The 23,366-nt window shown below is 49.2% G+C and overlaps 1 protein-coding gene across 5 annotated transcripts in view; it reads right to left on the bottom strand.

Annotated features, from left to right (window-relative positions):
* Positions 1-909: 909 nt before the first annotated feature.
* The window catches only part of LOC120664214 (phosphoglycerate mutase-like protein AT74H), a 40,339-nt gene continuing 17,882 nt past the window's right edge, over positions 910-23,366 (bottom strand). For 2 of the 5 annotated variants that reach the window (XM_039943301.1, XM_039943299.1), the window contains exons 2-4: positions 10,225-10,329; positions 1,793-2,583; positions 910-1,698 (exon numbers count right to left, since the gene is read on the bottom strand). In XM_039943301.1, coding sequence (XP_039799235.1) covers positions 1,268-1,698; positions 1,793-2,378 — 1,017 coding nt within the window. In that variant the 5' untranslated portion in view covers positions 2,379-2,583; positions 10,225-10,329 and the 3' untranslated portion in view covers positions 910-1,267. Of the gene's footprint in view, positions 1,699-1,792; positions 2,584-10,224; positions 10,330-11,598; positions 11,797-11,957; positions 12,111-23,366 lie in introns of those variants that run through there. The other 3 variants (XM_039943303.1, XM_039943298.1, XM_039943302.1) reach the window with 3 other exon arrangements.

Genomic DNA, 23,366 nt, shown 5'->3' with positions numbered 1-23,366 from the left:
GAAGAACACACGACCGGATAAACGGTTCGTTAGGCTTGCTCCAAGGGGACACCGTATAACGCCCCCCACCGGGGGCTTGGGGGAGCGAGCGCTCCAACGGCTCCCCGCATAGCTCCCCATATATATCTAATCACACTGTTTCTTCGCGATATTAATCCCGTTTGAGTCCTGTAACACGATGATAATGTGTATTATGACAGTACAAATACTGTATAATTTTTTTAAATTAAAAAACATTAAATAAATAGTTAGTTAATGAGTGATAGTATATAGGGGGAATAGATATGGGAGGAATGGTTGGAGAGAAGGAGTTATAGGGGGATGAATCTTTTAGAGGAAGGTAGTAAAATATAGTAAATAGTACGTTTGGGTGGAGTTGGACGGGGGGAATGGTTGGAGAAAGCTTTATCTCAGACTGCAAATCTGTCGGACCAGAAAGAGGAACTTCAGTACTGAGGAACCGGGGTGTGTGGAGACTGGAGAGACAAGAAAAGGGGGGAAATAGAAAAGACCACAAGGAAGAGCACACAGGACAGGAAGCCAGTCATCCAAAGCACTGGCTCTGTAGCACGCTGCACGAAATTTTGTGTGAGAACCTAGTTCAATCCAAACGTCTAGTAGACTACAAAGCGAAAAACATGGAGGAACGTGTTACCGATGCCAGCTGTGACCTGCGAGGAAAGAATCTCCGCATTTGCATCTGGACAAGCGTCTGTTGCTGACAAGCATGTGGAAAATTTTTTAAAAGAAATGGTAGCAAGTGTCCACCAGCACTGTCTATTGACAGTAATTAACCAATAATTCTGCAGCAGGGCTGGGTTGCAAATGGATGCTACCGAACAAGATGCTATATATTGTATTGTACCACCACATGCTTTCTATTCAGAAAGGAACATGTAAAACTGATAATGAGCCCGGCATGAAAGGACCATGATTAGATAAAGAAAGTTGTAATAAAAGGAGCCATCATTAGTTAAAGACAGCCAACCATGGTGAGCTTGTCAGTTTTCCAGCTAGGAACACAGGAAAGAAGTTAGAACTAGATATGTCTTACTGAAATCTTTAGTGGGTAGTTTTTTTTTCTTCTTCTGAATTTCTCCCCGCTCATTCCAATCTCTAGCTACTATGAACAGATTACAAATTGGGGAAAGAAAAATGAGCAATCAGCAATGACTCACTAGGCCACCACTCCATAGTATAGAATCTACTAGAAATTATCATCAAATTGAAAAGATTTGAGCGAACCAGGGGGGCAGAGCAGAGTCGATTACTCCAGTTCCTTGATCTTGCCATTCTCCTTTTCTTCTTCCTCCTCGGACGAGCTCTCTGAATCCTTGGGGTCATCGAAGAAGGAGTCGATGAAGGAGGAGCACTCCTGGGCCCAGCTGCGTCGGTTGGCGGAGGCGCGCCACTGCTGGTCGGCGATCATCTCCCGCGACATGCCCCACTGCTCGAGCTCCTCCTTGGTGTGGTGGACGAGGAGGGAGTACTCGCCGCCGGGCCCCAGCTGCATCACCCTGAACTCGCAGTTTTCGAAGTTGTTGAGGCGCTCGAACTGGTCCACCGTCCACTTGAACCACTTCATGAGGAACACCCGCGAGGTGAGCCCGTGCGACACGATCACCAGGTTGGTCTCGCAGCTCGGGTCCTGATCCAGCCGCCCCATGTCGATGTCCCGCCACAGCGACTCCAGGAAGCCTGCGCATTGACGGCGATCAGTTATTATGGACGGTGGCGCGCGAATCCAACCCAAGGTGTCAGGGCTCAGATCGGGAGGGCATGGGATTCGTACTGGCGACGCGGTCGAAGACGTCGGCGGCGGACTCGCCCTCGGGGAACCGGAAGAAGAAGCGGCCGAACCGCTGGCGGGTCTCCTTGACGGAGCGCATCCGCTCCTCGACCTGGAAGTTGCCGAAGTCCTGCTCCCGGACGCGGCACTCCTCGCGGGCGCCGATGATGCGGTCCCGCGGGAAGGCGCGGCCGATCTCCCGCAGCGTGGCGCGGGTGCGCGCGTAGGGGGACACGTAGAAGTAGACCTTCCAGTTGCCGCCGCCCGACGCCACGACGTCGCGGATGCCCCGGCCGGCGGCGCGCGCCTGCTCGGCGCCCAGCGCCGTGAGCGGGATGCGGTAGTCGGGGGTGGTGGTGTACGCCGACATGTCGAGGTTCCCCTGGCTCTCGCCGTGCCGGACCAGGATGATCCGCTTGGGCAGCCGGCGCGCGCACTGCGGGTGGTGCTGCCGCGTCATCTCGCAGAACCGGCACTCGCCGCCCAACTCGAAGCTGGCCCGGCCGCCGGAGGGGTGGTCACCTCCTTCCTCTCCTCCTGCTTCTTGCGGGGTTGCGACGGGGTGGCGCGCAGCCGTGTCGTGTGACATGGGTAGCTGGCGCCGGCGACGGGACACTCTATATAAAGAGCAGGGGAGGGAGGGGAGGTGGTTGGGCGATGGAGCGCAAGCAACAACTTATTTTGTGGGGTTCGCGGCAGCGGCGCTCCGGTCACCAGCTGGATGGAGCCATGGAGGAGGTTGCAAACAAGCCGCGGGATCCGGCCTCGCTGGCGCGCAGGCTTACACCGCAAGTCTGCAAGGAATAATTGGCGATTAGTTAAAGTTACCAAATTTAATCTTTCAAGTGAGAAAAAAAGTTTCCAACTTTGCCGACTCGAATCACGGCCTTCCCCGAAAGAAAAAGAATATGGGGACACAAGGAATGGCACAAAACGGCTAGAATTCCCAGATCCAAATGGGGACCACTGCTGGATGATGAAAGAACCATGATGCTACACAATTGTTACTAATCATGAATCGAGTACATGTCAATTGTTACTAATCATCTGCAAGTAAAAGGGAATGATCAGCAAGCCAGCTAGTGTAGCATTCCCTGGTGCAGCTTACCGGGCACAGACAGACACACAAGTGACTGTTCTGTTGCTGATCTTTTCTTCAGAGTTTAGTGAGTAGCGACCCGACCAAGCAAGGTGCTCAACTCAACGAAAAGGAGAACTGCCCCCGTGCTCGCCACGTGATCAAGGGGGATGGGGCCTCATAAGGGCAACTGGGCAAGTACATTGGTATTGTCTAATAAATAGTCTCATGCATGACACGTAATTTTGAGACGGCTTATTAGACAACTTGTACAATAGGTTGTCTTATAGGTTGTCTCATAAAAACTCTTTAATTCATTGATTTGTGTAAATAAAAAAAAGAATGTTGTATGTTGCATGGCAACTAAAACTCATACAATGGTGGTCTAGTTGTCTCATAGTCCTAAAATTTAGCTTATGAGCCGATTGTCTCGCAAAACAAACGACCTCTTTCTCTCATCTTGTTCTCTCTCATCCACATCACCAAAAATTCTACGTGGCATTACATGAGACGAGCTATGAGACTGCTGACGTGTAGCAATGTACTTGCCCTAAAACACGGTGGAAAGGTGGCCGATACGGTGCTTAGGCTATCCGCACTCGTGGTACTCTAAATCCATCTTTTAAAAAGAATATATTCTTGTCTGGTCAGCGAGATTCTCTACTCAATATTTAGTTTCTCTGCACCCATTCATCCACTATAACTCTACTCTATACCAACTACCATCGGACAGGACCCACTTGTCAGGCTTATAAAATTATTTTCCACCCAACCCGCCTCCCCCTCCCCACTCTCTGTCCACCGGCCTCGAGTCCCTCCCCACGCCGGCGCTCCGTCCCGCCGGCCTCCATCTCCGGCCGGCGTGGATCCCGGCGGCCGCGGGGCAGGGGCGCGGCGGAGCTGCAGCGGTGCGCGCCCTCCTCTCCCTCGCCGGCACAGCCCGCCCGTCCCCTTTTGTCGCCGGCTCGCCCCGCCTCCCCTCCACCTCCCTTGCCGGCCACGCCTCTCTGACCACGCCACCTGCTTCCTCCCCTGGCGCGAGCGGCGGCCCCTCCTCCCCTGGTGCGGACGGTGACCCCACCTCCCCTGGAGCGGAGCGGCAGCCGGTGGGCGCATGCGCGGCCAGTGCGCGGCGCGGGCAGGGGGTGGGCGCGCACGCGGGCGGCGGACCTCGCGGCGGCACAGGGGCCCACCCCAGGCGGCGGTTCGCGAGCTCGACTGCGCGGCGTCGGGAGCGGTGGCCGGCACGCGGCCCTCTCCCTGCGCGGAGTCGGGAGCGGAGGCAAGGGTGGGTGCGAGCGGCAACCGGGCGCGAGCGACAGCCGATGCGAGCGGTGGAGGCCGCTCCCTCCCCTGCAGCCTCCCGGCGGCCGGCGGCGGCCGGCGTGGCGGTGAATCAAGGCGGCGAGCACGTGCGGCCGCGGGCGTGCGCGAGCGGCAAGCGGAGCGCAGCCGCGGGCGTGCGCGAGCTGCGAGCGGCGGCGAGGCGGAGCTGCAGTTGCCTCCCTCCTTGCACTCCGGCGGCACCTCCCTCGAGCTCGGCGGCCTGGAGCGACGCGGCGGCAGCAGCGTCGAGAAGCGGCGGCGCGCGGGGCTCGTGCGAGCGTCGGCGGCAAGAGGCGGTGGCGTGCGTCGGCCCTGCGAGTCCGCGAGTGGCGAGCGGCGTGCGGCCGCGGCGTCCCTCCTCGTCTCGCCCCGGCGTCCACGGCGAGCGGCGGCGTCCAAGCACGGAAGCGGCGGAGCGGCGTCCACGGCGAGCGGCGGCGGCGAACGGCCATGCAGGACGTGCGTGGCGGCGGAGCAGGCGGCGGCGCAGCGCATGGCGGCCGGGCCGCAAGCTCCGCGGCGGCGGCGCGGACGCCCTCTCCCTTCCCTCGGCGCGCGCAGGCCGGCCCTCACCGCGAGCTCCGCGGCGGCGAGCTTCCCTGGCCTCCCTCCTCCCTCTTCCGGCCACACGCCGCCGCCTGCTCTCCTCACCGCGCCGCAGCCCCTCCACAGCCGTTGGGACGCGCGCGGATGCGTGGGCCCGCCGCCACCGTGGCCGCGTAGCAGGCGTCCACTCCCGCGCCAGATTTGGCGTGCGTGCGGGCGTCCGCAAACGTACCGTAGGCGTTACAGTTTGCCGCGGCAGGCGATTTTTCTCCCACCGCGGACTGCAGGGAACTTTACAGTTCCCCAGTGGGGGTAGTCTTAGCGTATCCCAGTTTCCTTCGTTCCCGTGTCAAGCAGTCGGTGCATGTGCGCATCACACATGGGACCACGCCGCCCTGAGAAGCAGCCCGGCAGCAGCTCCTGCACCTCCCTGCGCAAGTCGGCGGGTTGAGTGTGCCGTTCGCAAATCGCAGCCAGGGAATGCCAAAACCGTGTGCGCTGACACGGCATCGACGCAACGCAACAACATGGGCCGACTGCCTCAATCGACGAGCTTCTGTGCGCGGCCGTATGTGCTACCTGAAGAACCGTACAGACAGGTCTCAGGCAGGGGCCGAAGAATATTGATTATTTGTAACCAGAATCGTGATGGGACCTATTGTACATCATGTACAGACATGATTCAGGCAGGGGCTGATAGTCACGTTACACCAAACACTTAGCCCTACTGATGATGACACTAAGGCTGTTTGGTTCCAAACTTTTTTCAGAAGTCCCTATCATATCAAAAGAAATCTTACTATTTTATAATATTAAATAAAATCTGTTTATAAATGTTTTTTGACAGCTGAGTGCTTTTTCGCGAGACGAATCTAATGAGCCTAATTAATTCATAATTTGCTACAGTGATGCTACAATAACCATTCGCTAATCATGGATTAAGATACCTCATTAGATTCGTCTCGCAGTTTAGCCCCAGAGTTCTGCAGTTAGTTTTATAATTAACATTTATTTAATACTTCTAAATACTAAAAAGTCCCTGGGACTTTTTTTAAGTCCCTATTTCAAAACACCCTCTAACACTGCAGTCAGCATGAATGGCCAGCAGATATCTTCTCTATGTGTTAATGAAATTGGCACAATCCAGTCCCGGTTGGTTAAAAAGAAAAGGCATGCAGATTTGCTACGGCAATTCATGAAACCATCCTCCAACTAACCTAACAAGGCCCAATCCAAACGGCAGAGTTTACCCAATCATGGATAAAATGAACCGTCTCATGTAGACTCCATTCGAGATAGTTCTGATGATGAATGTCAGTAGATCCAGTGATTAGCAAAGGTAACTTACAAGTTACTCATTTTTCAAGTAACTAGCAAATCTTCAAGAGAAAAAGGTTAATTTTGTAACCTAAAAAGATTAACTTTTTTTGGTGTATTCAAAAGTTATTTGGAACAATCATTCTTTTGCTAACAACCACGCAACAGAGATCGCTTTATGAAAAGGAAGAATCATAGAGTGAAGCAATGCATATGAAGGATGCGAACAAAACATGAAAGGTCCCCATGACGAAGTCCAGCTCAAAACTACTAGGAATAGCTTTGAAGCTTTGTCTTTTGGAGACAGGTTTGGTACCACACAGAAGCAACGTGTATCATGCAAATGCATGTCATGGCCAAGCAAGTCGAATGTGGAGACCAGGTGGACCTAGTCTTCCAAGAACCATAAGATCCACTCAAAATCCAAATCAAAAGCCAATTTCAGCAACAATACCATCAACGGGTATGATGTATGCATGGCTAAGGTAACAGACAGTGCTTCAAATCCACACCAGAAAACTAATTGCTACACCTGCTGTTTACTGATTTTTGGGAACTCAAACCCATGATCCCAATGAACACTCCACATTCTAAAGAAAGCCTAAGGCACCAGGTTCAGCCATGCTGCACAATATCTTATCTCCACATGCCCCCGAAGGTAGGCAAGCTTTTGGGAACAAGTCTACTCCCCTAAGGAAGAAGAACATCTCATGTGGCCATAAGGTGCTCTGGGCACGTAAGTGGATAGGATAATGGGTACAGCTTGGATTGCAGTGTAGTCTCAGTTCACTTTTCATCCTATAACTTTGGCCAATATATCTCCCAACAATCCGTAGAAGCAAGTCTGGGTTTGGTGTAGTATAACTCTTCAGAAAAACTGATTGTCAAATAAACATATCCCAAGTGGAGTGTGCTTTCTGTCAGTTTGATTTGTTGTCATCTGACAATTAACTGACCAGACAAGCGAAGAGAGTGACTGAAAGCAACATGCTCTCAGCAGCCAACTCCTGAGAATTTGATAGCGATTTAAGACAACATTCAAATTGGTCATAAGGGCAAGAGCGATGAAGCATAAGCTCCACCCCAAGTGGCAGTATAGAATGGTCTCTAGACCTAGTTAAGTGCTACCTAAAGGATCTATAAAAAAATAAGATCCATATTACCCCACACAAATGGTGGTGACAACATAATTTGGGGACCTTCACCTAGTGGTGCAAGGACAATCCAAATGTTTTGATGCATTTAGGTAGCGAAGCTTGACGGTACAAAATGAATGACCTATGGCTTCTTCAATCATAATAGAAACCTATGGCCAGCAACCAAGTTACACAACTCATAAGTCCTCTGGCCAAATCTTACCTAACCATCCAGGAATAAGCTGAATATTGACCGCTTCTCCACTTTCCATGGTTATATTCAATAGAATTAGAGCAAAAGAGATATCCCCTTATGAATTACTAGGGCATGGCTTAATCCTTTTTTTTGGGGGGGTGGGGGGTGAAGAGATTGCGAACTATCAATAGTGAAGGAACAGGAATCGTTCGCATTGATGTGTTGCCTAACATTTCCCAGCAACTTTTCTGTTCAACAAACAGGACAAATCAACCTTACAAATGTTTATGGTTCATTGTAAAGAAGCAATAGCATCTAATTCTCCTTTGAAAACACCATTATACTGCGGAGGGCGTGCCAGATAATGTGCCAAAATGCATACCATCGTAACATTTTTAATGCTAATGGGACAATTGCGAGTGCTTGCCCTAATGGCAGTAACCATGGCAATGAATGAAAACAATTTTCGTGGTTCATGTAATCACTTTGTCTGACTACTTGTGCGCTCAAATACACCATCTTATCAATTATAACTAATGGTAGGGGAAAAAGAAAGTCTGACTGGTTGTGCACTCAAATACTGCATCTTGTTAATTATTACTGATGGGTAGGAAAAGGAAAAAAGGCGCAGATAAGGATAAGTCCAAAGTAGACCATTTATTATAAAAAAAAACTACTAACACCACTTTTAGCTACTGAGAAGTATCCCATCATACATCTCAAAGAAAGAAATTAACGTTATGTGCAGAACTTTTCTGCCAACGTCAAAAGAATTTTGCGTTAATAACTCATGTTCCCATAGAACATACTCATCACAGAGTACTATATGCAGCAGAAACATAGTGTAATTTCACTAAATCCCATGTGCTAGAATACTCCCTAGCCTAAAAATCTCCCCAAGTCATTACTTGAGCCCTGCTCCACCCAGTTCTTCCTGACTACAACATTCCTAGGAAGAAATTCCCCGGTAACCATTGCTTTTATGAAACAAAGTTTCCAGAATTTTGTTATCATTTCATTGACTCCACTAGTATGGTTCTCCTGCATATTTCACTCCACTAACATAATAACCTTGCTTTTATCATTGGCACATTGTATGACAGCTATTCTTCATTACAAACAGATAACTACTCGTAGAACAAAACAGTGAACTGTAGCTCTTTTATATAAGTTGAGGTAAGAAAATTCACTACAACTTTAATTATATAGATCAAGTATTGCTTTTTCAACTTCAAGATAATAATAATACTAGATTCTAGCTATAGAGATACAACTGTTTTGAGTGTCAGGCATTATTTAAAAATGGCACTCAAAATTTTAGTTTCGAATGCCAAACCTATAAAATAACAAGGAAAACTTACATTATGTTTAAGCCACTTTCATGCACTTTGTCGGTACACTCAGATAGGAGTACCCTCTCCTACAAGACAAGGACGAAGGCGCTCAGGAGCGGCAACCACGGACCACGGGCCCGGACCCCCGCGGACAGGTCCCGAACCTCCGCGGGCCGGACCTGGGCCTCTACAAGTGGAAGCCGGACCTCCAAGAGGCCTGAGTCATCAAGCCAGCCAGGCGCAAGCCTCGGGACCTCCGCTCCCCGCTCGGGCAGGGGTCCGGAGCCGCCACGTGCCCCTGTGGGCGCGGCCGCCGACCCCCGGGTCCGGTGCCGCCACGTGTCCCACAGGCGCGGACCTCCGTACCTCCGCTCCCCGCTCGGGCAGGGGTTCGGAGCCGCCACGTCTTCCTGTGGGCGCGGCCGCCGACCTCTGGGTCCGGTGCCGCCACGTGTCCCACAGGCGCGAGTCTTCCGCCTGAAGCCAGCCCTCCTGCCGCATTAAATGATGGTGGTTGAGGCGTGCGCTGCCAGAGCAGGGCATGGGCCGCCCTCTGACGGGTTGGACAGGCACGGATGACAACACGGTAAACCCGCCAGTTACCGAGGCGGCTCGTCAGTTACCAAGGCAAGCATTAAAGACTCGGCGCCGCGCGCATGGGCGACGAGTCATGATGATCAGCTACTGACTGGAGCAACAGTGCACGCTGCTACAGTGGACTGAGTCAGTAGTGCGGCGCTTCATCATGACCTCGACGCGCGGCTGCAGAAGCTAGACTCTACTCCGACAGGACAGCTCAAGACCACGCCTGGTCAGAAGATTCGTACGTTGTAAGATAATATATCACCGGGTCCACATGTCGGGGCCCTGCTCAGTGTACGTGCTCCCCTTGGTCATATAAAAGGGAGAGCACGCACGGTAGGATGACAAGTTCACACAGACACAAGTTCTCGGGACTTCTTCCAAGACTCTCCCTCACACTCTCAGCTCACCAGCTAGAACCACTCTCGAGCAATATCTTGTGAGCACAGGCAATACAACACACAGTGGATGTAGGGTATTACGCTCCGGCAGCCCGAACCACTCTAAACCTTCTGTGTTCATCGTGTTCTTGCATCTAGATCGGACTAATCCTAGCTACCCCCCCCCCCCCCCGAGTTCATTCTCCCTCAGGGCTTAGGCGGGTGCATTTTGCCACCCGGCTGGGTTTACCACCCTACACACTTTATGGTTGTTAACTTGAAGGCTCAGATTTAGCTTCTGCATAATAATTAATAAATGTTACAAGAAGGTGCTTAGCATGTACTGAATAAAATACATTTTTTCTAATGCATTTAAGCACCATGGCATGCTGCCATATTTGATGACACATGGCAGAAATAGGGCTCATGCCAGAAGACACACTTCTAAGTTCTAATCATAAAAGTTCAAATAAAAACCTAGAAATAATCAATTGTACTTAAACAGAACAATGGTGACGAGTGGTAGGAGCTAGTGCTTACCAAGAGGTTTCCTCCTTTATTCCAAGATGATTAATATACTCCAAGAGAAGGTTGAAAGCATAAGCATACTTTATTTCTTTAAATCCTAGAGTCCAATGGAAGTATCTACACCAGCAAAGTAAAGTTAGTAGCAAAACTTAATAATAGTATCAGCAGCTCTCTAAATTCTCATTCCCACCATGCCACATTGAAACTGCAAGCTACATAACACTAAATTGAAAACTTATTTTTTTCCATCTTCGTGATTGAAATCATAGCATTAAAGGTTCATCAGAATAAATTTCTGTGGGAGCATATATAATCACAAAGGTGTGCTGCTCAGAAACACATAAAAAGTTCTTTGGGTTTGCTTTGTAACTCCATTAGATTTGACATGAATGGCATACATGTAAATTAAAAAGGGCGAGAGCTTCAATTTTTTTAATTTCTAAAGACGAGCACAATCTTAATCTTGTTAGTCATTAAAAATAAAGATAAATAAAAAACTACAGGATGCAACAGAGAGTAATCAGCTGATCATATTCACTGGGACAGTGTTCTAGAGTATGATCCAGAAGTGGAATTCAATACAATTTTTTTTTTATTATTGCTGGGTGAATCTGGCCATACTAGAATTTCACCTCCAATGAGCCTTTGTAAATAACTATACTGAAATAACTCACACAAGGAATTTTAGATTTTGAACCTTGTTTAGAGAGGTCATCTTGAATCGTGAAGGGTCACTGGGTTAGCATTTGTTTAGGGAATTGATTCATGATCTGTCTTTCTAATTCCTCCATTTCAAAACGTAGGTTGTTTTGACTTTTCTAGGTTCATAAATTTTTCTATACACCTAGACATCCATTACATCTAGATCCATAGCAAACACTTGAACCTAGAAAAGGCTAAACGACCTACATTTTGGAACTGAGGGAGTAGATCCATATTATTGGAACACATAGTCGTCACTTGCCACATGGAGTGATAAATTGCTATAAGAGTCTGATCACTTGAGCTTCGCTATACGGCAAAGGAAGGACAGATCTATTGTAAACATCCTCAGGCTTCGACCTCCACTGGATGTTTTAGGCTTGCACCAATGCAGCAATCCAGTATGGCTATATCCCACACAGCATGGCCCTACCAATCGATCCTTCCATATCATTATTAATCAGTAATCACCCCCCCCCCCCCATTTGCGTTCCACAATGCTAACCTTCCCCTATTGTCCTCCCACATTATCAATCCTCCCTTGTTTCTCCCGCACATAATGACGCTACCTGAGCTCATAACTCACAACGACCCCAGTAAATCCAAATTCTATGAGCATGGAGTATGACCGTATTGCACCAGGCAAGGCGAAAACATGCAATCCAGTAATTTCCCGACCCGAACCTGCAAAGCTAAGCGAAACCTTCCGCTGACTCCTCAGCAAACACCAAGTTCTGAGTGCTGGAGCCCTGCCACGGCCTCCTCAATACGCCCCCATTCCGCACCTCCCCACCCAACCAAACTCGAATCCACTCCGGCCACGAAAACATCAAGCGGGACAGCATCCGACTCCCCACGCTGAATTCGCCCAATTCCTGACGGCGATCGAGTTTCCAACCAAAACCATGCACCTGCCCGCGCCACAAAATTAATCCAACCCAGAGAAACTCGGAGGAACAGATCAAGCGCGAGGCAGCGCGAATCGGGAACTTGCGGGAACTAGGAATGCGGAAAGTTCATCTCGAAGGGCATCGCGCGCTTACCTCGTCGCCGCCGCCGCCGCCGCCGCTGCCGTATCCGTCGCTGTCGCGTTACGAGAGGAGGAGGAGGTGTGGGACAAGACACAAGAGGGAGACCGGTCGATTTCTGTGGTCCAAAATGGCAGGAGAGAGATTTTGAATTTAGTTTAGGTTATTATTATCTCTGTCCTCTACTATTTTCTGGGTGGTGGGGCCGGGGGAGACCCCGGCAGTCACGTGAGATTGGGCACGTGGAGATCTATCTATGACTTCTCTACCGCGAAGAGAACGGCCGCGCGGGCGGAGTACAGACTACAACTACAAGCAACCTGGGTTCTCCTTTTCGTTTTTGCACCGAATCCCGCCATCCGGCGGAAACGGAATTTCAGGCGAAATTTCGCGAAATTTCAGTAATTTCGACCGAAAAGTGATTTTGAATTCGAAAAACGAAATTTCGTTACATTCCGGCAGAAATTTCGGTTTTGTTGACCGAAATTTCGGTGATTTTGACCGAAATTTCGGTTTTGTCACCGTAAAATGATGCAAATTAACAGAAAATGATGTGTATATATGGAAAAATTGAAAATTTTGGCAAAATTTCCTCTGATTATATGTATATTGACAGTTTATAATGCATAACATATATATAACTCCACAAAACAATGACAAATACACCATTTAACATATAACTCATGTCCAAAGTTCACACATACAACGTAATACATCCAAAGTTCATTAGAATTATTACACATAACTCATGTTCAAAGTCCACACATAGAACGCAATACATCCAAAGTCCATTAGAATTATTACAATCCAAATATACAACAGGGGCAAAGGCATAGTCTAGAATAATCCATGTAGTATATTCTCTGCATTTAAATATTTATGTGAAATAAATTGAATAAGTAGAGGAAGCAAAACGTATAGATAAGTTCTGTTGATAGGATAAGTACCTGCATTATTCAGTCCTCAAATCTCTCTCCCGGTGGTCCCTCATACGGCTCGTCTGTTGGTGGCAAATACACGTACGTAGGTGGGTGATATTGCAACTGTGGAGCTCCATATGGTAGGTGTCGGGTACCACAATTAGGGACACCCTAATTGGGGTATTAAGATCGCTTTAAAAAACATAAACACCTGTTAAGGCAACTGGGCCCACGAAGGCCCATGGCCTGCTTCCCATCCGGAAGAAAGGAAAGGACTCAAAGAAGTCCAGCGTGCGGCTGTAAGGATCGATGGACCAAGAGGGGGGGGTGAATTGGGCCTTTTTCAATTTCTAAAACAAAGTAAGGCAACCTTAACCTATGCAAAGCTAGTAGGGCACCAATTCACCAACCGGATAACTAAGCTACCTACACAAGCTAAGAGAGATAAAAACAAAGTAAAGCCTAGCAAGGTAGAGCTAAGTTATGATCTCTAAGTCAAGCACATGAGTAAATTGCATGAAGGAAAATGCTTGAATAAAAAGAATGGACAAGAGACAACCGGATTTTTTCCCGTGGTATCGATGTGTTGGCACACACCCCTAATCCACGTTGTGACACTCTCAAAGAGTCTTGTCACCTCCCAAGTCACCGAGACGAGGGCGCTCACTAAGAGTCTCCGTTCACCATCCCGGCGTGGTGGAGATCAAGCCACGTACAATCTTCTTCTCCGGGCTCCCACAATCCTTGGCAAGCTCCGCGAGAAACACCCCGATCACCAAGATCGCCTAGGTGATGCCAATCACCAAGAGTAACAAGCTAAGGCCTTCACTTGAGCAAGAACCGATCACCAAGAACGGATGCACACTAGCTTCTCTCTACTCAAGTCCTTAATCTTGCTTCTTGATTGATTGAATGCACAAGTATGTGAATGATGAAGCTCAAGGTGGCTCTTGACTATGGTATGAGTGTTTGAATGTTGCCTGGTGTCAAGAGTGGGCGAAATGACCCATTGGAGGGGTATATATAGGCAGCTCACACAAATAGAGCCGTTGGAGAAAAGCTGCCAGAAAACTGCGTAGCGCCGGTTAATCCGACGTACCCCCCATTGTCATCGTCGGTTTAACCGGTGAATGTAAACTGCCTCTTCTGAAAACTAGCCGTTACAACTGGGGCAGATTAACCGACGTAGCATCGGTTTAACCGGTGAGTGTAGTTGTCCACTGAACCACTGAAAAACCAAGTCTCTGGACAACTGCACCGACGTTAACTCAAACCTATCGTCGGTTTAACCGGTGAGTACAACTTTTGAATTCCTCTGAAAAAACCATCTCACTGGTCAATTGCACCGACGTCTTGATTCAAACAGCGTCGGTTAATCCGGTGAATAGAACTTGAATTTCCCTGGAAAAACCAACTCTGGACCAATGCACCGACGTTAAATTCAAACACGTCGGTTTAACCGGTGTATTGAATTTGTCCAGACTCTGCTGACTTCGTTTAACCGACGTATAGAAAATTGAGAGCGTCGGTTAAACCGGTGTATAGACTTTTTCTGATTTTGTCTTTTCTGATTTGAGTCTTGAATGAAATCCAAATATTCTTGAGATATAGTTTGAGAACCACTTATTTGAACTTCTAGAAACCTGAGTGACCATAGTGTGCATCCATTTTCAAATGACCATGTCCATGCTCAAGTTACTAAGCCTTAACCCCTCTTAATAGTGCGATCACTACAAAACTATAAAACCTATACTAACCTAAGTGTCCTTCTCAACCTTGTGACACTTAGGACTAGAAAGATCCTTAGCCTTGACATATATAAGTTGAAAACCGAGATCGCCTTTTAGGATAACCGAAATTGAGGGGCCTCTTTTGACATATGATCAAATGAGCGATAATGATCTATTAAGCTGCACAAACTCATTAGTCACAATAATGGTTGTCATTAATCACCGAAACATACCTTGAGGGCCTAGATGCTTACAATCTCCCCCTTTTTGGTGATTGATGACAACACAAACATAAATAACGAGAGAGCGAGAAAGATAAAACAGGATAAACACAAGCAAACTCGAAAGCAGGACCAAAGAGCTCAAAGGCTCAAACGAAATCCATAGATATGTCTCAAAGAACGGCATACTCAAGCGACAAATGTACATATCCATGAATTAACACCAAATGTGATACAAAGAAACAAAGTCCTGATAACTACGAGCTCTCTCTAGCTCTACCCTCCCCCTGACTCTGGTGCTCCCCCTAACACCTCTCCCCCTTTGGCATCAAAGCACCAAAAGGCGAGCTACGGGTCGTGCTGTCGTGGTACGGCGACGAAGCGGTCCGGGTCGTCGTCGTCGGACGGAGAACTCTCACCCTCGGTGACAGACGGAAGCTGCTGGTCTGGGTCTGAGCTCACTGGGGGAGTAACTGTCGTGGAGGCTCTCGTGCTGGCACTGCCTGGTAGAGGATCCGTAGAAGTCGTAACCGGGTCAGCAGAAGAAGTATCAATCTCTGAAGAGGTGACTGCTGAGGCTGCCGGCTGCGTCGACTGTGGAAGCAGGGACTCCTCTACTGCTCCTCCCCCTGAAGGTGCTGCCTGAAGTGAGGAGGGGAGGGCGACCGACTGAACCGCTGGCGGTGAGTCCTGAAAGAGTGTGGTCGCCGGCAGTGGTGAAAAGAGCGGACGACCGGCAGACCCAAAGAGTGCTGACATCGAGAATGTGGTCTCCGGTGTCGCTGAGGTAGCTGGAGCTGCAGTAGGAGCTGGAGGAGGAGGAGCTGGTGTGACGGCAAGCTGAGGTGCTCCTACACCCTGAAGTCCGGGCTGCTGCTGCTGTGGGGCGAGTCCGGTGTGAGAGTAAAGCTGGGAGATCATCCCGAACATCGCCATCATGCCCTGCTGCATCTGCTGGAACTGAGCGTCTGTCCTCTGTGAAACTCTGTCAATGAGGCCGACAAAACGCTCCTCTGTCGCTGCACGCTCTCGGGCTGCCTCTCTCTGAATAGCAGCAATCTGAGCCTCATGGGCTCTCCTGGCCTCCTCCTGAGCAAGTCTGTCCTCTCTCTGCTGGGTCACGAGCTGCTGTAGAAGTGAAGTGAGCTCGGACGGCTGAGTCACCTGAGACTCAGAGACTGTAGCAGCTGCTGGTGACTCTGGAGCTGGCTCTCTAGACCCTCCTGCCTCGTGGTCGTGACTAGCTGGAGCTGCTGCAGGGAAGTACTCTACGTCCTCGGAGGAGTCTGACTCAAGCTCAGACCAGTGTATCTCATCATCTCCCCCGGGAAGCTGTGCCTCTGCTGCTAGGAGTGCCTCATCCTCCTCTGCCACTCGTGCCTGAACCTCCGGTGACAGTCGAGCCATCGCTGCTCTATCTGCGTGTCTGCCCCTCCTCCTGTCCTGTGGAGCTGTGGGTCGGTAGACAGGGAACCTGGGAGCCTCGTCGTGACGGTAAGGAGCACTGATGGGTGACTCTGCTGGCACTATCATAGAGCAAATGTAACTGATCCAGTGCGCATAGGGAAACTGTCGCACCACACCCATCCCGTCTGTGATCACATCCTCTATCTCAGCCAGAATAAAGTCAACTATGTCAAAGGGCTCGTGAGTGAGGACGTGTAGAAGCAGGAGCTGCTGCAGTCCCGTAAACCCCTCTGGGTAGCCACTCCTCGGTAACAGAGTCCTCCGGAGTGCCATGTGAACAGCGTAAGCCTCTGGGGTCAGCAAGCTCGGCACTCTGGCGTAGGAGGCTGGGAATGGCTGGCGGAAGCACTGAGTGATCGCCTCGTGAGAAGGAGCAATCCCGCCAACCATCGCCCTGCGGGGCGGATCTGAGTCCCCGTAAACCCTCTCGTGCAGCGAGACGTCGACCAGGTCAACTCCAAGAATGCCAGCAATGGTCGCCCTCGACAAACCAAAGTCCTGCCCTCCAAACATGAAGTGTACAGCTCTGCGCTCGGGGGCTATCCAAGCTGTAGCGTAGAACACTCTGACCCAGTCCTCGATATAACGGTTCTGCTCCATCTCTAGCAGTCTAGGCAGACCTCTGAAGTGAGCAAAGTGTGCTCTCACATCTGCTCCCCCTGCGGCTGTCCTCAGTGAGACCCAGTCAAGAACCCTGTGCTGAAAGATCCGGTGGCCCCGCCTCTGGTAGGTCTCGTAGAAACTGGCCTGTAGCAAAGTCCAGAACCTCCTGTCGACTCTGCTGTCTCGGGTCACCGGGAACCAGACCTCCTCGTCAACACTCCACCTGAGCCTCTTGACCTTGGCCGCATTGGCTCGGGTCAAGTTCTGGAGCAGCACACCTGGCTCCAGACGCACAACAGTGTCCATACGGAACACTGCGCGCTCGGCCTCTAGGGCCTCGGCTCTACGAGCTGCTGCTGCTGCAGCTGTGGACCTGCGAGGCTCCTGTGGCTGGTGACCTCCTCGCGTCCTCGGTCCAGTGCGACGCTCGGTCGCTGGTGAAGTCTCTGCTGCTGGGGATGTCTGCCGAGTGCGGCCAGACCATCGTAGAGTCGGTGACTCCTGTGTGCTCTGCCCCTGAGACTGCTCGGACTGCTCTGCCTCTGAATCTGAATCTGCAGCTGTATCTGACTGATCTGACTCTGCTGCTGCTGCTGTCGCGGCTCTGGTGGCCCTGGCACCTCTCACTCTGCCCATGCCCCTGCCTCTGCCTCTGCCTCTGGGGTCCTCCCTGATCTGGAACGGACGAGCGCGGCCTGATGCCTGCTCCTCGGCGGCCTTGGCCACCATCTCGGCCTTCTCGGCCTCCTTCTCTGCACGAGTCCGCTTGCGAGCGGGCTTCTCGACCACAACTTCCTTACCCTTCCTCTTCTCGCGACCCATCTTCGACTGACGGTGTGCGGAACACGAACGCGGCGCGAAAGAAACAGCTCAGGCAAAACGTCGAGCACCTGGCGAGCACTAGGTGAAAAGGTGCTGCGGATGTGGCTGCGGCGCGGGGCTGCGGCTCTGAGCACGAGGATGGCGTGGAGTACGGCGGCGCTCGGCGAGGGAGACTCGTGCGGCGGTGAGGGCGAAAAGCAAGCGGCGGCGGCGGCGAGCGCAGGCGGCGGCACAGGCGCGCACGGGCGGCGCTGGGCGAGCGCGAGGGCGCGGCGGCGGCGGCTTGACGTGCAGGCGAGCGGCGGCGAGTGGTGGCGGCGCGGGCGCACGGCGGCGGTGTGGAGAGACGGCGGCGGCGAGAAGGGAAGGCGGCGGCGGCTCGAGACGAATGCGGGCAAAACAGAGGAAAGAGAGGCGGTGGCTCGAGCACGACTCATATATGACAGGTGGGACCCGCGATTTTCCTTTACACCGGTCGATCCGACGCCTAGGGTATGAGCGCCGGTTGATTGCGTCGGTGTAGTTCACCCGAGGCTCTACCAGATCTGTTTTTGAACGCCGGTTGAACCGATGCTGTCAAAAATGAACTCGTCGGTTGATTGATCAAAACACCGGTTGATTGCTAGGTCTGATTTGCATTTATGATCACCGGTTGATCCGATGCACTGACTTTTGAATACGCCGGTTGAACGCCTGAAAACTTGACTGAGCTGAGACAAACTTAGTAACGCCGGTTAAACCGATGAAGATGCTCCATTGAACGTCGGTTTAACCGGTGAAGCCAAAAACCACACTCAGCTCACTCTTCTATGCTAAGTCCAATAAACTTATAAAATTCAAATAAACTCAAGTTAATGGACTTGCATAGGCGACTTTACCCCTCAAAATAAATAGGATAGCACACTTGCTTAAATAAATTTCTTTTTAAACACAAGGAAAAGCCGTAAGAGAGACAAAGCGCCAAATAAAATGTATGAGCCATGTCATAGGAATATTGAAGATAGAAAGCTTCAAACTCATCATGACATTGCTCACTAGGCAATAACGCACCTAACACTTTGCTCTTTTCACTTTTCATGAATTAAGATCTTGTATATGAAAACAAGTCTCATTTTCATCAAGTGATCTCCTTTGTGACCCTTACGCATGCAATGATGATGCAAACTACAACCACATGCGAAAGTATAGTAAACATGAAGTGCACACCTATATGACAAGAAATGCATAACAAGAAATTAAGATCTACTTGTCAAGTTTGAACCCACGGGAAGCTTCTTCATGATGAGCCTTTCTACAAGCCTAGAGGAAAACAAGTGGACCACCACCTCTAGCTAAACCCTTGCTCATCACTATCTTACCATGGTTAGACAAGTGTCCTATATGTATGCATTTTTCTATATGACATGGCAACTTACATGACGTTTGCCGCATCTAACACATTGAGCTCATTTCTTAGCCTAACAAAGGTACTCTCGTCTAGAGGTTTTGTGAATATATCCGCCAATTGCTCCTCGGATCTCACACCTTGAAGGGAAATGTCCCCCTTGGCTTCGTGATCACGCAAGAAGTGATGGCGAATATCAATGTGCTTTGTGCGAGAGTGTTGAACTGGATTCTTGGCAATTTTTACGGCACTTTCATTGTCACAAAGGAGTGGGATCCTATCTAGTTTCACACCAAAGTCCAAAAGGGTTTGCTTCATATATAGGATTTGGGCACAACATGCACCGGCCGCTATATATTCCGCTTCCGCGGTGGACAAAGCCACAGAATTTTGCTTCTTACTCGACCAAGAAACTAGAGAACGCCCAAGCAAGTGGCAACCCCCGGAGGTACTCTTGCGATCCACACGGCTTCCGGCAAAATCCGAATCCGAGTATCCCAAGAGATCTAAACTAGCGCCTTTGGGGTACCACAAGCCTATGCTAGGAGTGTGCTTGAGATACCGAAGGATCCTATTCACAGCCGAAAGGTGTGACTCCTTTGGGTTAGCTTGAAAGCGGGCACACAAGCACACACTAAACATTATATCGGGCCTAGATGCGGTAAGGTAAAGCAAAGACCCTATCATAGAACGATAGAGGGATTGATCAATCGGTTTACCGTCCACATCCAAGTCGAGATGCCCATTTGTTGCCATGGGTGTCTTGATTGGCTTGCACTCATCCATCTTGAACTTCTTCAAGATATCTTTGGTATACTTTTCTTGATGGATGAATGTCCCTTCCTTCATTTGTTTGACTTGAAAACCAAGGAAGAAGGTCAATTCGCCAATCATGGACATCTCGAATTCCCTAGACATCATGGTAGCAAACTCATGGCTTAGCAAATCATTAGTTGAGCCAAAGATAATATCGTCAACATAAATTTGACAAATGAAAAGATCCCCGTTGACGTCTTTTGTGAACAACGTGGTGTCCACCCTCCCGATCTTGAAGCCTTGCATGATTAGGAAGTCACGAAGCCTCTCATACCAAGCCCTTGGAGCTTGTTTGAGCCCATAGAGTGCCTTGTGCAACCTATAAACATGGTTAGGATTCCTCGGATCTTCAAACCCGGGAGGTTGCTCAACATAAACAAGTTCGTTAATAACGCCATTTAAGAATGCACTTTTCACATCCATTTGATACAACTTAATGTTATGATGTGAAGAGTAAGCAAGAAGGATACGGATAGCTTCAAGTCTTGCGACCGGAGCAAAAGTTTCACCAAAATCCAAACCTTCGACTTGAGAAAACCCTTTTGCCACAAGTCTTGCTTTGTTGCGTACCACCACCCCATGTTCATCTTGCTTGTTCCGGAAGACCCACTTGGTGCCGATGATGTTCTTGTCTTTTGGAGGAGCTTCGAGGACCCAAACTTCATTGCGGGTGAAGTTGTTCAACTCATCTTGCATGGCCATCACCCAATCCGAGTCCTCAAGCGCTTCCTCTATGCTAGTGGGTTCAATACAAGAAACAAACGAGTGATGTTCGCAAAATGAAGCATGTTTAGAGCGAGTTCTTACTCCCTTGGAAGGACTACCAATGATTTGACCAATTGGATGATCCTTGGAGATGCGACCATGCTTCACTAGCGGTACTTGCGTTGATGCTTGTTGGGGTGGATCATGAGTGACTTGTGCTTGTGGTGGAACACTTTGCTCTTCTTGTTCTTGAACTTGGGGTGTTGGTGTTGGCACATCTTCTTGAGGTTGTGTATCATCTTTTTCTTGATCTTTATCCACTTGGGGCGCCGTGGAGGTGCTTGGTGTAGATGAGGAAGGTCCTCCCCCTTGATCATTGTCTTCATGCACCTCTTCCGGCTTGATATCCCCAATGGACATATTCTTCAAAGCTTCATCAATCTCCTCATCACCTACATTCTCATAGCCAACAACCTCCTCTTGGGAGCCATTAGATTCATCAAACTCCACATCACATGTTTCTTCAACTAACCCGGAGGTTTGATTGAATACTCTATATGCTTTGGAGTTTGATGCATAACCAAGAAAGAAACCTTCATCACATCTACTTTCAAACTTACCGAGCCTTTTCTTCTTATAGATGAAGCATTTGCAACCAAAGACTCGAAAGTATGAAATATTTGGTTTCTTCCCGGTGATGAGCTCATATGGAGTTTTCTTGAGGAGTCGGTGAGGATATACTCGGTTGGATGCATGACACGCCGTGTTGATTGCTTCCGCCCAAAACTTCTCGGACGTGCCATAATCATCCAACATTGCTCTAGCTAGGGTGATGAGAGTCTTGTTCTTTCTTTCCACCACTCCATTTTGTTGAGGCGTGTAGGTGGCGGAAAACTCATGCTTGATGCCCTCTTCATCGCACCATTCTTCAATCTTCATGTTCTTGAACTCGGTGCCGTTGTCACTCCGGATCTTCACAATTGGGGAGTTGTACTCCCTTTGAGCTCTTCTTGCAAAGGTCTTGAAGATTTCCGGAGTTTCACCCTTATCGCCTAGAAACATAACCCAAGTGTAACGTGAAAAATCATCAACAATTACTAGGCAATAGAGGTTACCACCAATGCTCTTGTATGTAGTTGGACCAAAGAGATCCATGTGAAGTAGCTCGAGCGGCTTGGAGGTAGACAACATCGTCTTGATGGGATGATGTGTTGCAACTTGCTTCCCGGCTTGACATGCTTTACATAGCTTGTTCTTGTCAAAGGTGACGTCCTTCAAGCCGGTGATCATCCCTCTCTTGTGGGCTTTCTTGAGGTTGCTCATGCCAATATGAGCAATTCTTCTATGCCAAAGCCACCCAAGAGAAGACTTGGTGAAGAGGCATGTCATGGTGCTTGTTTGCTTTGAAGAGAAATCCACCAAGTAAATGTTGCCATGCCTAAACCCCGTGAATACCAATGACTTGTCTTTTTCATGAGTTACTACAACACCATTCTTGTCAAAGGCACACGTTAGTCCAAGATCACACAATTGAGCAATTGAAATAAGATTAAAACTAAGTGCTTCTACAAACAAAACATTAGAAATAGATAAATCTTTAGAGATTGCTATTCTACCCAAACCTAAAACTTTTCCCCTTGAGTTATCACCATAGGTGACATGTTCATGATCGCCGGGGTCTTCAAGGGAGGTGAACATGCTATCATTGCCGGTCATATGTTGAGAGCAACCGCTATCAAGTACCCAATGTTTTCCACCGGCTTTGTAGTTCACCTACACACATGAGAATTCACTTTTGAGTTTTAGGAACCCAAACAAGCTTTGGGCCTTGCACATGTGTGACAAGAGCTTTTGGGACCCAAAGTTGCTTGGGGAGCTTCTTCTTTGACTCCTTAGTGAGTTTGCCAATGAATTTGGCCTTCACCTTGCCCTTCACTTTACTCAAGAGAAAATGGTTATTTTCAAACATTGATGAGTAATTCTTAGGTAAAGTGGGAAGAGGACGTGATGGTAAGGTGCACTCCCTAGTGTGGTGCCCGGTGACTTGACAATGTTGGCAATATGATCCAACTTCCTTGATGAAGCTAATCTTGATCTCCGGAGAAGGAGTAGTAGCTATGTTTGGCTCCGGAAATGAACCAAGACCTCTCTTGCCATAGTCACGGGCATTGTTGAAGAGAATCTCTTTGTGGATGTATTCTCCTCTTGAGAGCTTCTCCACACTACTCTTGAGGCTTGCAACTTGATCCATCAATTCCTTTTCCCTAGAAGGTGCAAGCTCGGGCAAAGCATTAGTAGCATTTGCATTAATGAGTAGGTCATCACATGAAGTAGAAGCATTGACCTTCTCAATAGTTTCATGAGCAAAGTTCTCAAGACTTGGGTCAATTGCTTCATAGGCAAATTCAAGTTCTTGATACTTGTGAGCCAACTCCCTATGCTCTTGTTTAAGCTTTTTGTGGCTCTCTTCAACTTGCTTAGCAAGTACAAGTGACTCATTGTGCTTTTTGAGCAAGTCATTGTACTTGCCAAGCAAATCGGAGTGGGCAAGCTCTAACTTTGCACGAGTGCTCTCAAGAATCTTGACTTTGCCCTTTTCCCTCTTGATGACGGATGTATACTCATTAATGAGGTTAGCAAACTCATTAGGGTCAAGCTCATCATCACTATCATCTTCACTCTCACATACCTTAGAGTTACCTTTGGCCATGAGGCACATTGGAGGTGGAGGTAGTGATGGTTCTTCATTTGTGAGG

Source organism: Panicum virgatum, chromosome 3N, assembly GCF_016808335.1.
Source record: "Panicum virgatum strain AP13 chromosome 3N, P.virgatum_v5, whole genome shotgun sequence".
NCBI classification, from domain to species: domain Eukaryota; kingdom Viridiplantae; phylum Streptophyta; class Magnoliopsida; order Poales; family Poaceae; genus Panicum; species Panicum virgatum.
The sequence above is the reverse complement of the archived record's forward strand: the minus strand, read 5'-3'. Positions and strand labels throughout refer to the sequence as shown.